This window comes from Elephantulus edwardii, unplaced genomic scaffold (assembly GCF_000299155.1).
Source record: "Elephantulus edwardii isolate Elephantulus edwardi_28Jun2011 unplaced genomic scaffold, EleEdw1.0 scaffold00042, whole genome shotgun sequence".
Lineage (NCBI taxonomy): Eukaryota > Metazoa > Chordata > Mammalia > Macroscelidea > Macroscelididae > Elephantulus > Elephantulus edwardii.
The window spans coordinates 1,594,961-1,609,161 of NW_006399792.1; the positions used below are offsets into that span (position 1 = coordinate 1,594,961).

The 14,201-nt window shown below is 38.6% G+C and overlaps 1 protein-coding gene across 1 annotated transcript in view; it reads right to left on the bottom strand.

Moving 5' to 3' along the window:
* The window catches only part of AFF1 (AF4/FMR2 family, member 1), a 114,334-nt gene that overhangs the window by 41,455 nt on the left and 58,678 nt on the right, over positions 1–14,201 (bottom strand). Inside the window, 3 exon segments of the mRNA XM_006885319.1 lie at positions 5,584–5,632; positions 11,237–11,273; positions 12,599–12,685. Coding sequence (XP_006885381.1) covers positions 5,584–5,632; positions 11,237–11,273; positions 12,599–12,685 — 173 coding nt within the window.

Genomic DNA, 14,201 nt, shown 5'->3' on the forward strand with positions numbered 1-14,201 from the left:
TAAAAACAATGTTTTGGAAGTCTTTTTACTTTCACTTCAGAATAGACATTCTCACTATCCAACTTTGCAGTTTAATAGTTCTCCTTAGCATGATTAAGGTATATAGTTTGAATCCACCAGCTGCTCCACAGGAGAAAGATGGGCAATCTCTTCCCATGTGATTTACTGCCTCTGAAAATCTACTGGAAGGTCAGCTATGCACCAGTTCTGACTCAAGGGTAACAACAGTACCAACCTCCATCGTTCTTCCTGAAAGCAAAAGCACTTCTGAACCTAATATCCAATTTGTATTTAGGGTATTAAAATAACTGAGCGCTTACAACACCGGGTTTTCAATCACTTGAACCGGTAAGTTGAGAGTGAATGAAAATAAACTGTGTCTTTTTCAGGGATGCTAAGTGTTGACAATTATTATGAAGAATGGGACATTCATTTAATTACAAATTGTAGGTGCAACCGATCAGAACAAATGGTAGGTCCTTCTTTTCAAGAAAACTGATATAACACGTTGCTGCACACTTAAATTGATGACCACGCTTAGAAACACATTTTTTTACCATCATTTGCAGCAACCTGTTAACTATGAGGAAGAGGTATGCTCTCAAAGACAAATTATGTTTTGATCATCAGAATAGTCAAATGATATTCTTTCATAAGGTATATCAGCAAACAGAACGGATACTGCACTAAAAAGACATCTTGGCAAAGTATAAGCTAGCATTTAAAGATAAGACACAAAGAAAGGTATTAAAAATGAAAACAAACATTTCCTTAGCTAGATAATTTACGTGAACTTTCTCAGACTTATGTCTAGAATACTAAAAATGACACATATATGCGGATATCATGGTTTGATATTAAACATCTACAGCAAATATTCCTCGCTTTACCGAGACAGTTAAAAACCAGTAATGCTCAGAGAATAAGTTTAAAAATTTGGCTTCCTTTAAAAGGTACCAGACTCTTCCTGACCTTTACTGAACACTGCACCATGCCCTCTCTCCTGAAATTCCAGGACCAATTCAATTCCAGCTTTCACATCCAGAGATTTCTCTCATCTTGAAAGAAAATGTCCATTTAAGTAATTATATATATATATATATATAAATTTTTTTAAAGGTCGAAATGCTCAGTCCGTTCGAGGTCACAGCAACCCTCCTCCATCCATCAGGATTTCGAGGCTGTGAATCTTTACAGAAGACTGCCTATCTTTCTCCTGTATAGTAGCTGATGGATTAAAACTGCTGACTATTCAGTTAGCAGCTTGATACATTGCAAATTACACCACCGGGGCTCTCGGCTTCAGTTTAAGTAAGAAAAATAAAGGAAGGAATCTTCAATTAAAGGACTTGGCAATTTCAAAGATTAGGAAGGGAGAACAATAAATAGAGTCTGCTCTCTAGTTTCTCAATTATCTAATAACCCACAGTTTCTTCAGCATAATCATGTGCATTTTGTGGGTGAATGGCTGACAAAGCACCTACAGCAAAATAACCCCTGCATCTAATCACAGAGTAAGAAGACTATCCACAAGTATATAAAGAACACAATAACTGCATAAAGAAAAGAAATAATTTTTACTTTGCCCTGAAAACGCTAAAGATTCTTGGAAAAGAATAATAATCTAGAACCAAGAGTCCTTGTGCAAATATATCCTTCTCTAAATTTAGGAGGCAAACAGTGTTAACATTTTAGCTGTAAATTACCTGCAGAGTTGTGAAGGAACTGATTATTTGAGAAATAAACCAACCAAACAAAACCCTCCAAACAAAGTTCACATTACAGAGATGAGAAGTAAAGGATCCAGCATACATTTCTCAATGTATGGGACAGATGTAATGAATGCAGACTGTTTACAAGCTTTTTCTCTAAAGCTAAGTCATTGCTGTGGGGTTAATTTTTCTCCTAGTGACCTTACAAGGCCCACTGAGTTTCCAAGTCTATCACCTTTACACAACTTGATTGCCACACCATCCTCTCGTGGAGTGAGTGATAGGTTCAAACTGTCCACCTTTTGGTTGGCATCTGAGTGCTTAATCTCCACATTATCCATGCTTCTTTCTATAATGCTTTCCCCCTGATGCAATCAACTAAATGCTGACTCATAGTGACCCTGTAAGAGAGAGTGGAACTGCCCTTAGGGCTCCCCAGGCTGAAGACCCCTATGGAGGCCGACCACCATAACTTTTTCTCCTGAAGTGTAGCACTAGTTTCAAACAAATGGGTTTACAGTTTATAGCCTGGCGCATTAAACATTGCGTTACTAGAACTCCTTTATCTAATGCACCTTTTTACCCCTTTCATATGCTTTCATCCAAGGATTCCTAAGTATTAGAACTATGAAAGAAAAAGCATTAAAACCAAATAAATTTTTTAAACCAAAGTTAAAATTGCCGTGTAATTAACAATTCTTTTTCTGATAGTCGAAGTCCATTAGGCTGTTTCCCTAGCCCTCCATGTCTTTCATATACGTTGAAGAACTGTAATGCTGACACTAGATCAAATTAACCTGGGAGTACCAAGAGATCGGTCATACTAAATCTGAAACAATGCATCTCACAGATTAAATCAGACACTGCTTTCATCCAATTTTCATTAAAAGCAATGACATTTGTAACAGTAGTTCATTTTCTCCTGAGGTGAATTTCATTCTATTACTTATCAGCTCCCTCCTCCCAACCTAAACCTCCACCCCATTACAAATTTTTTTCAAAAGTTACTACCAAGTCAATTTTGACTCCCGGTGACCCCAAGTGCTGTATGTAGAGCAGAAGGGTAGCTCACAGACTTTTCATGACTGTACCACCTTTCAGAGGCAGATCACTAGACCTTTTCTCCTAAGGTGGCTCTGAACCTTCCCCTCAGCACCCTCATGCTTAACTGTCACACTACCTAAGGCCACATAACTCTTATTTTCAGTATAAATATACATTTGTGTGTGTATATAAATATGTACACACACACACACAAAGCCTACATAGATGTATATGTATACAGATGAACAGACGAGTTCCCCCCCCCCAGTATTTTCTCTCCTTCCTTTCTTATCTTTCTTAACCACTACAGCCTTTCCTTTCAAGCCTTCCTTAAACTTAGAACATTAAGCTCATTGCTCAGGACCAAGCTCACTGCTGCTGAGTCGAAATCAATTCATAGCTGTCTCTTCAGTGGGTTTTCAGAGGCTGTTGATAGCATGGGAGGAGACTGTCCACCTTTGGTGGATGTGACCTGCCTGAGAGGTTAGCAGTGCACCTCCCTAAAACAGAGCTAACAAAATTAACTAATATTCTTTACTCAGATATTATGGTAAGTAATGATTTCTTTTTTTAAAAAAGAAAACGCTGTTATTTCAAAAGGTGTAAATACACCTGTTGTTAACAAACTTTTAGGGATTTTAACAGTCTGATTTTAGTAGTTTAACAGTTAACAGTAGAGCTTTGTATTGCTTGGAATAGCGAATTTATGACTAGAATGACAATAACCAAAATTTATATAAAATTTCAATAACTTAACAACTAAAAGACAACCAATCATAAAATATCCAAAGACTTGAAAAGACTTCTCACAAATGAGGACATCCAAGTGGCCACTAAAAACAAGGAAAGGCTCTGTGTCATTAGACATCTGAGAGAGGCAACTCAAAAGCACAATGGGACATCATTTAATTCCCACTAGGAGGATGAGTTAAAAGCATTAAAAAACAAGGAACTTATGCAATATTATTCAAAATTGGTGAGCCTGGAAGACATTATGCGGAGTGAAATATCTCAGTCGCAAAAGGACAAATACTACATGGTGCCACTGCTGTAAAATGGGACTGATATCAGGGTTGGGGTTATTAAAGGTAAAGTTGCATAGGTTGTTGGAATTGTTATCAATAAATAACCTGTAAGAAGCTGAATTGGTAAGAGTTGTATGAAAGATGAATTTTCAACAATGACCAACAATAAAGAGCACCTGCTGAGGCTTCTTCTATCTATATAAGCAAATACCTCAAGGGATTTGTTTTTCTAGTCTGAAGGTTTAGGGTCTTGGTTTCATGGGACATACCAGATAATTGGCCTAATAATGTGTTTGGCACTTTTGTTCTGCCTCTGAATTCCTTATGTAGTGCCTAAGGGCATAAAAGTTTGCAAGTGGTCACCTGAAGCACCATCATTTCTATCTATTAACCTCAAGCAATAGAGCAGGGAATTGAATCAGGATAAGGAGGACGATAAGAAATGGTGGCCAACTTCCTCCTTGGCAATGAGAACAGAAGCAGAATGCATGCTCTTCAATTCCTTCTTCCTCTTCACCTCAACTTTCGTAGTCAAAGATGGGCTTAATACTAATCTTTATGAGGACGCACAGGAGTGAAGCTGTGAGGTCCCAGAGCTTACAATGAATTCCTGCAGCTGAGGTTGTTCTTCTCACCAGCCATCAACTGCTTTACCACAGCTCTTCCTCCATAAAATGTAACTCAGCAATACTTTAACTTGTAGAATTAAGGGGCCAGGAAAGTCTCAAATACCAAAGAAATGAAAAGAGAAGCCTACTGACATATTATTATTAATTATTCCATTTTTACCCTAGCAAAGGACATTAAGAAAGCAAAAAAAAAAATCTTTATCTACAGTACTATATTAAAATATATTTTTGTCACACATTTGGAAAACATCTGTCCTTCAAGCTATCATAAATTTTATCTTAAGAACTAAACAAATTCTTTTTTAAAAAAAAAAGTCACATCGTATTGGTTCCTCCCTCCACCCCCACTGTATCTTGTGTGGGAAAAATGAAAACAAACTGCCTCTAAGAGCGGGCACCTGGGAAAAATGACTTAACCCAGTCCAACACTCAATCATAATTATGAGATATCATAGATGATCTCTTTGGCTTGGCTACACAGCTTTTATAACACTTAATCCATAGCACTGCCTTCCTTCCAAAACACACAGAACAAATACTGTGCCTAGAAAATAGAAGAAACCCAGGGCTGGAAATCCCCTGAGACTAGCAACTCAGAGCATTAGCTGAGACCGAAGGAGAGAGGCTCATTTAGTCCATAAAAATAACTTCCAGTTGTATTAAAGAAAAGAAATATCAGTTCAATATTGCAAAGGAAAGACAAATTGGGTCAAAATGCTAATCTAAAATGTTCCCAAAACCCAAAATACACCTGGACTTACTTGGCCTTAATAAAGAACAGCTGGGCAATAGGAATAGTTCTTTTATAAAGCCTAACTAGGCCATAAAAGTGAAAGAAAACCTTAAATTGCACACATCCCCTCAAGATATGTTTCCAAAAGCTAAAAGCTATTTAAGACTAAAATTTATTGAGCTAAAGTCTTCTATTAATTGTAGCTAATATGTAAATAAAAGTAACATTTTTATCCTTTCCCAAAAACTCTTTAGCAAATTTTCTCCTACGGTACTAAAGACTTCAAGAAGAAAATGTCTTCCAGATATAAATGCGTCATCTCGCCCTTTACAAGGGAGAAGTTGTTTATGAATGTCATTACTTTGAAAGCAAAACCTAAGCAATGGATTTATGTAGAGATTGCAATTTCATATTATAAAATGAAATAAAAACATACTTACGATGTTCCCTGCTGAGAATTAGTGTGGGTTTTTGAGGATGTATCATGTTCTGCAGGAAAGGGGGGAAAAATCATCAGAGCAGCACTTTATGAGCACTTGATAAGCTCCCCCTTTTTACTGTTTCCCTACCTTTTACATCTAAATAGTATACTTAATTCTGTCACCCAGAGTGCTACACTTTGTACTTGACATAATCTCACTATTACAAAGTAATACATGTTATTTATACATGGAAGATTTGCTCAGAATTGTCAAGTTCTTAGTCTAAATACATTTTAGAAAGCACTGCTTACTTAAGGAGTGAGGTAAGCATTCTACAGCTCTCTTCCTTACCCTAAAACTAGCCACTGTATTCTCTCTATCCAAGAGCCCCCTCAAACTCAGTCTACAACGGCAGGACATTGCAGCATGTGAAAGGGAGCTCTGGTGGCGTGGCCCTTAGGGAGCTGTGCTGCTAACCCAGAGGCCATGCCTTACTGGCAGTTCAAATCTACCAGTGGCTTGGAGAGAAAATGATAAAAAATCTCCTCCCGGGCGATATATGGTCAATAGAATATCAGCTAGCTATTACTGGCAAGATGTGAGAGTTTTTAAGTTACCAGTAACGCTTATACACCCTCAGTTTCTGCCCCTGGCAGGCTGTACTCTGCTTCCTCTCCATCCTTCAAATACTCAATCTTCTATCTTACTAATTTACAGGCCATCCCTGGGTTACAAAAGCCCAACTGATGCACAGCTTCTCCTTCTCCCTTTCATGTAGGGCTTCAGAGCAGTTGTCACATAGCACAAAGGGAAACAGGAACAGATCAGAATTTTTGCAATTTGGATGCTTTGTCAAGGTAACTAAAATGGGAAGAATTACAGGTAGAAGCTCTAGAATGGGAAACTGTCAAGAGGAATGTTGTGGTGGGGGTGGGGTTGTTAAATGCCATCGAGTCAAGGAAGACTCATAACAACTCCATGAACAACAGATCTGCACTCTGACCTATCCTGTGCCATCCTTATCATGTCTGATATATTTGAGTCAATGCTGCATCAATTCAACTCGTTTTCCAATTAGGCTCTTCTAACAGCATGTCCAAAATATGTGAGTCTTCACCAATGTTGGCTCCAAAGCACATTCTGGTTGCACTTTTTCTAATACACATCTGTTTTTTGGCATTCCACAGGATATTCAGCACTCTCCTCCAACACTGTAACTCAAACACATCGATTCTTCTTGTTCTTATTCATTGTCCAGCTCTCAAGTGATTGGAAAAACTGTGGCCTGCATCAGACACTGCTGTCAAGTCAAGAATGATGTACAGATACCAAGACCAACAGATCTGAACCTGAACTCTGTCCTACCCTGTGCCATTCTTATCATATCTGACTTATTGAGCCTATTGCTTCAGTCACTGTGTCAATCCATCTCATGGAGGGTTTTCCTTTCTTTTACTGACCCTCCACTTCCCTAAGCATGATGTTCATTCCCAACAAAGAATTTCTCCTAACAACATGTCCAAACTATGTGAGATAAAGGTTTGCCATCTATGCCTCTAAGGAGAACTCTGGATATGCACCTTTCCCAAGACATATGTTTGTTCTTTTGACACTTTATGGGATATATTCTTCTTCAACACACAACTGAAAGGCATCAATTCTTCTGTCATCCGTATTCATTGTCTATCTGTCAGATGCATAGCAAGTTATTCAAAAGACCATGGCCTGAATTAGATGTACCTCAGTCTTCAAAATGACATCACTGCTCCTCAGTACTTTGGAGAGGTCCCTGGCAGAGGACTTTCCCAACACAGTATGTCTGTCTCCTGATTGCTGGTACCAAGGATGGTGATTGTGGATCCAAGTAGAATGAAACCACTGACAGTTTCAATCTTTTCTCCATCTATCATGATGTTGCCTAGTGGCCCAGGGGTAAGGATTATTTTTTTTTCTTGGTGTTGAGATCTAATCCATACTGAAGGCTGCATTCTTTGATCTTCTGCAGCAAGTGCTTCATGTTCTCATTTTCAAGTAAGCAAGATTGTGTCATTTGCATAATGCACAAGATTGATGAGTCTTCCTCTGGTCCTGAAGCCATATTATTCTTTGTAGAGTCCAGATTCTCAAATGATTTACTCAGCATACAAACTGGAGCCTTTTCAAGTGCTTACTTGTGAGACTGCATTATTGGCAGGACTGCAGAGATCCACACAGGCGAAAGCAGCTCTCATGTCACCATCTTTGAGTGGGGCAACAGCCATCTTTGAGGCTCCACTTTACTGTTTTGTTTTTAATTTATTAATAAAAACATAAATTTTTATTTTATTTTGGTTTGCCAACAAATCTGCTTTCTGGTTACAGAAATTTTCCTTCATTTTTAAATGGCTGAATTAAAACATGGTGTTTGTTGTTGTTGCTGTGTTGGAACCGATTCATAGCTGACTTTCCAGTGGATCTTCAGAGGCAGAAAATCACATGGGAGGAAACTGACCATCTTTCTCCCATGCACCCTGCTGGCAGATTCAAATCACAACTCCTTACCAAGAAGCCACCAGAGTTCCCTGAAAAAAGCACTTACTCATAACAGATTCTTTGTCACAATCACCTTTACCGCCATCATGCACAATTTTTAAATCACTGAAAAAAAGATTTGAGCCTTTCTTTGTTCTAAAGACAAAAAGTTATTGGTAAGCCTGAATCAAATCAAAGCTGACCCTCTGGCAGGTTTTCAGAAGTTATAAATCTCACAGAAGGAGATTCTCCATTTTTGTCCCTTGAAGAAGTTCAAGCTGCCCTAAAGGAAATGGCAAAAAACAAGGCCCCAGGAATTGATGGCATAACGATTGACATATTTCAACAAACAAATGCTGCCTTAGATGTGCTCACCAAGTTGTGCCAAGAAATCTGGATAACAACCACTTGGCCAACTGACTGAAAGAGATATATATCTGTTCTCATTCCAAAGAAAGGTGACCCGATAGTGGGTAAGTTATAAAACAACGTCATTAATATCACATGCAAGCAAGATTCTGCTGAAAAGGATTGAAAAACGACTGGAAGAGCACATCAACAGAGAACTGCCTGAAGTGCAGGCTGGGTCTATAGAAGAGGCCATGATAGATATTTTACTAGAGATATTATAGCTAATGTCAGATAGATCTTGGCAGAAAGCAGAGAGTACCAGAGGAATGTCTATCTGTGTTTCATTGACTATGCAAAGGTGTTTGACTGTGTGGATCACAACAAACTGTGGCTGACTCAGAGAAGAATGGGAATCCCAAAACACTTCATTGTGCTTATGCGAAACCTATACTTGGACCAAGAGGCAATTGTCAGAATAGAGCAAGGAAACACTGCATGGTTCAAATTGGGAAGGATGTCCATTCAAGGATGTGTCCTATCACTATATCCTTTCAATTTATATGCAGAACAGTTTATCCGGGAGGCTGGGCTCTATGAGAAGTGTGGCATCAGGACTGGAGGCAGACTCATTAACATTCTGCATTATGCAGATGACACAACTCTGTTTGCTGAAACTGAGGAGGACCTGAAGCGCTGGCTGAAGAAGGTCAAGGACTGCAGTCTTCAATATTGATTGAAGCTTCACCACTAGGTCTATTGGCAGCATCATGATAGATGGTGAAGATTGTTGACAGGTTCAGTTTGCTTGGTTCTACAATCAACATTCTTGGTACCAGCAGCCAGGAAATTAAAACATGAGTTGCACTGGGAAAGTTTGCTGTCAGAGACCTCTCCAAAGTACTGAAGAGCAAAGATGTCAGTCTGGAGACTAAGGTGCACCTGATACAGTCCATGTTCTTTGCAATTACCTGCTATGCATCAGACAGCTGGACAATGACCAGGGGTGATAGAACAAGAGTTCATGCCTTTGAGCTGTGGTGCTGGAGAAGAGTATTGAATATACTATGGACAGCTAGGAGAACAAGTCTATCCTGGAGAGGGTAAAGCCAGGCTGCTCCTTGGAGGAAAGGATTCTGAAGCTTCGTCTGGCATACTTTGGACATGTTGCAAGATGGATCAGTCCTAGGAGAGGGACGTCATGCTTGGGAGGGTGAAGGGACAGCACAGGAGAGGAAGACCGTGGACTGATTCAGTCACTGAGTCACTGGGGTAATGAGGATTGGTATGTTGGAGACAGTAGGATTGGCAAGGGATAGACAGAGCAGGGCTTACGGCTGTTGTACCTAGTGTTACAATGAGCCACTGGAGATTCAATGGCACATAACAACAACATATACCATAGACCAGGTGTTCTCAGTAGTACTTACAGACTGTCTACTGGATATACCAATATGTTTAAGACACTTGGTCTTGTTCTAATGAGCTTATAGCTGATTGAGAGAATGAAAGAGACAAATATCCATGATTCCAGGCAGGTGATACAGACATCAATCACACAAATGATGCAGAAAATCTAGAGAATGGCCTCTCTACATGGCTGATGACCGAAAAGAGGAACTGAGAGAAGGAAACCAGTCAATCAATGCCTGTTAGAAGGAAGGAACAGAGTAGCGAAGACATGGAGACAGCAAAGTCTAAGTTAGGGCGGGGAAGTGGGAGTAGTGGAAATGGCACACATTTGGAATGGGGAAGGCTAGGAAAGAGAAGCTGTGATGCAGTACAAAAAGACAAGGTGCCATGCGATATTACAAGACTTAAAATGCCAGTACATGAGTTATGGCTTTATTCACCAGGCAATAAAACAGTATCAATGCCTTAAATAAGGACAGCAACTCTTTAGCAATAGTAACCTGATAATGCTACTCTTGTATAACTTGCAATGGAGCCGGAAGTGTAAGAAAACAACTCAGTCAGTCGGGAGGCTGCTGTATTTTTTGAGGCATTATATAGCTGAAGCAAGACTGAAGTGGAATGAAAAGAAGGGTGTGTTTTAAGCAGGAGTTACTAACAATCCTATTAATGTCTAATAAAAGTTCTAGTGCATTTGCAATTTGTCACATATCCTCATGGTGGCAGCAGCTCTTACATGATAATTCTGGGTATCCCCCAGCCCCACCTTTGTTCATAGCAGAGGAGTGGCCATCGGTTCTCCTTCTTAATCACCGTCAGGACAGTTATTTTGACTGGTTATACCGAGACAGCCAGGTTTTACAGATGTGGACACAGACACTGACATACATACTAAATCCCCATAACTTTCCTCATTATAAAATGCAAAACCTAAATACCTATAGGGAGCTCTGGTGACCTAAAGGTAAGGAGATGCACTGCCAAGCTAGAGGCAGGTGGTTCGAATCCAGCAGTTGCCCTGCAGGTGAAAAATGGGCAATCTTCTCCTATGCAATATACAGTCTCTGAAAACCCACTGAAGGTCAGCTATGAGCTGGTTATGATTTAATGGTACATAACAACAAGAAATACCTCTAAGATTACCACTGAAGAAAATAAAAGCTATTCTTACATACAGTTTTCAACTTAAAATGTTTTGAGAGCACATTAAAAATAGAGACTGGGTCAGGTAAAGTACTTTATCAAGATAGCTATCTGCATTTGTTCTCCCTTCCCTTATTTTCAACATAAAAAACCTTTTCTTTCTTTCAGGGCATTAAAAAAAATTGTTTTCATATTAAAACAATAAAAGCCATGATTTATTCTCCAATGCAGTAATTGGTTCCAGATATGGACTTACTTTGGTTTTGGGTTGCAGAAGTGATGTGCTGAGAATCCTAGGAGCAAAAATAAAAATCTCTAGTTAATTAAAAAGAGAATTGCATAGCTTTTAACACTGAAAAGATAGTCTCATGAAAATGTCAATTACAGAGAAGGAGGAAATTTAAGTGTGCAGAGAATTCTCCTATAACTTATATGGTATTATAACAATTAACACTTTGTTATATGACCTTTACCATGTATCTATCACTGTATCCACCCATCAGTATCATTTTCTAGGCATTTCAGTGTAGGGATAAAACACTGGTAATTATAATTTTTATGTAAGATACTTTTTATGTTGTTTCCCTGAACACCATTTTATTTTGACACTAAGACATTTTTACAAAGTTTAATACTTCATTTTAAAACCAATAATAATGAATCACCTTCTTTTTCCTTTTAAGAGTCTTTAGAAAATAAACGAGAAATCTAATTTGTGGCAAATTAGAATTTGCAGAGAGATAACGTCTTTCAAAAATCATTTTATAGGGGAGGCATAGCCATAATATACTTACAGTGTGCCTTTAAACAAAGCCCAACAGAATACAAACTTGAAAATGAGATTTCTAAATTCTGATGATTACCCCAAAGTGAAAAAAAAACAAACAAAAAAAAAACAAACCAAAAACAAAACAAACCAACCCACAAAACAAAAAAACTCTTCCAAAGAGGATAGGGCAGTCTTTTAACAATGCATTACTCGAAAATACTGCCCTGGAAACAAGGAAGTGAGCAACTGACTTACTTGTTCTTAATATCCTCCTGTTAATCTTTAAAAGATTTAGGAAGTAGGAAAAGTGTGAGATATACATAAATGAAGAGAGTCCTTGCATAATGATCAACTGTTAACCAAAAAGTTGGAGGTTCAAGTCCATCCAAAAGCACCTTGAGAGAAAGGCTTACATAGATATTCCTGAAAAATCAGCCATGCAAACACACAGTTCTGCGTGACACACGTGGGGTCATCTTGGGCATGGCTCAACAGAAAAGGATTTCTGTGCATATCTCAATTCTGAACCAGGAATTGGGCAACCTTCCTCGCTTAACTTCTCTTTTCTCCGTTTTTTAACGTAAACATGCTGAAATGAGAATTTACTGAACTAGGTGCTTCCATAAGCTATGAAGCCCTATACAAATACAAGATGCTGTTGCTAATATAATTTAGAGGGAAAAGTGTTTGACAGCATTATTAAGTGCTTGAAAGGCTAATTTAGTGGCAGTATTAACCTAATCTCTAAAAATTTCAACAAAGAAATAATGCATTAATTTGGCACACAAGAATAATTTAGACTTTTTTCACTCGGGTGGGTGTGATGTCGGCTACAATTCAAGGAATTACCTTTGTGGGAAAAGGAAATTTAGATGGCTCAGCTGTACTAGGCGTATGTATTGCTGTCAAAGGAGGAGGCCATGAATGGGTCATTTCCTGGAAAGAGATTTGAAAGGGAAGAAAAAGCAAATTATAAATAGAATATTTATTGATACTTAACTTTACAAACTTATGGCAGAGTGGACTGATGATAAATTAAAAGGGAAATGCTGACTGTTATGTCAATTTACTCTTTCTCAAACTAATTAAAGAGTGATTGTCAAAAAAAGCTGAATATCTTTGAGTTACATAACTGCACTAATCAGTTCTAAGAAGGAAAACAGGAGCTTAAAACATGAATGAATATTATAAAGCACGAAAAGTATAAGGAGTGTTCCTGGGGCTTATGTAACTGTGCGAACTCTAGACGGCGGGTCTTTGTGGAGGAGCGTTCTGTGCTCAAAGCCGTCTTTCTCCCTCTGCTTCTTTACTGCATTTCCTGGAATTATTTAAGTTCAAAGGAAGAAGAACTTTCCTGTTTGACTTAAGCAAACAAGTCATTCAGGTCACTTGTTCCACTTGGGAGAGTTTTAATGGGTTTGACCCTTCCCTGATATTAGCACATAGGAACTTTTTAGGGGCAGAAGGGTTTAAAAACTACTTTCCCTTTCTATGTACAGTAGGTTAATATGAAGGCCCTATAAGAATACGAGATACTCTTACAATATAATTTACAGAATGAAGTATTTTGACAGCATTATAAAGTACTTTAAAATCTAACTTAGTGATAGCATTACCTTCCTCTCTGGATGTTACAGTGAAAGTAATAATAGCCCACAATAATAATTTAGAAGTTTTGTTTATGTGGGTACAGTGTCTGCTAAAATAGAAAGGAATTACCTTTGTGGATTTTTTTTTTAAATTCACTATTAGGTTCTTTTTTATTCACAAATTCTTTGAATAAGATTTCTAACACCTTCAAGTTAATATACTTATTAATGTATCTTTTTCTCCCTAAGCATTCATATGAATTTTGTTTTGCTAAAGCCAGTGGAAAACTGTCATGTCAGATAAAGACTATATATTTGCAAACACACACTTTTTTTTCCTTCAGAGAAAAAGAACTAAAAAGGTACAAGAGATCATGAACCCCATCTTCTACCACACTCTACATATGAGAAAACTGAGTTCCAATATGACTAGTATCAAGTTCCTCCCACCCTTCCCCCCTGCAAACCAATGGCAGGGGAAAAGCACAGGGCCTCTCTCTGTCTCCTCATTCTAAGAGAAAGAAAGGCGGCCATTCCCACATGCACTGACTGGCATGGCAAATTGGCTTACGGATCAAACGGCAGCTCTCTACCCTGCCAACTGGTGGTCCCAGAGCACACACAACATGGAGAATCATGCATATGCAAGAGATCCTGCACATGCATGGTGTATGTGTGACACATTTTATATAAGAACACCTCTTTCCAAAGCGCTGTCTAACCACAGAAATTCTGCATTACCACAGAAATGCCCTTTGGGGGCTGGATACAGGGCCCGAGCAAGTAACCCTGCTGCCAACTCTTCCCTTGCCCTTTCCTAACCACCACTCCTTAGGCTGCTGAAGCCCCAGGACAGACACAAA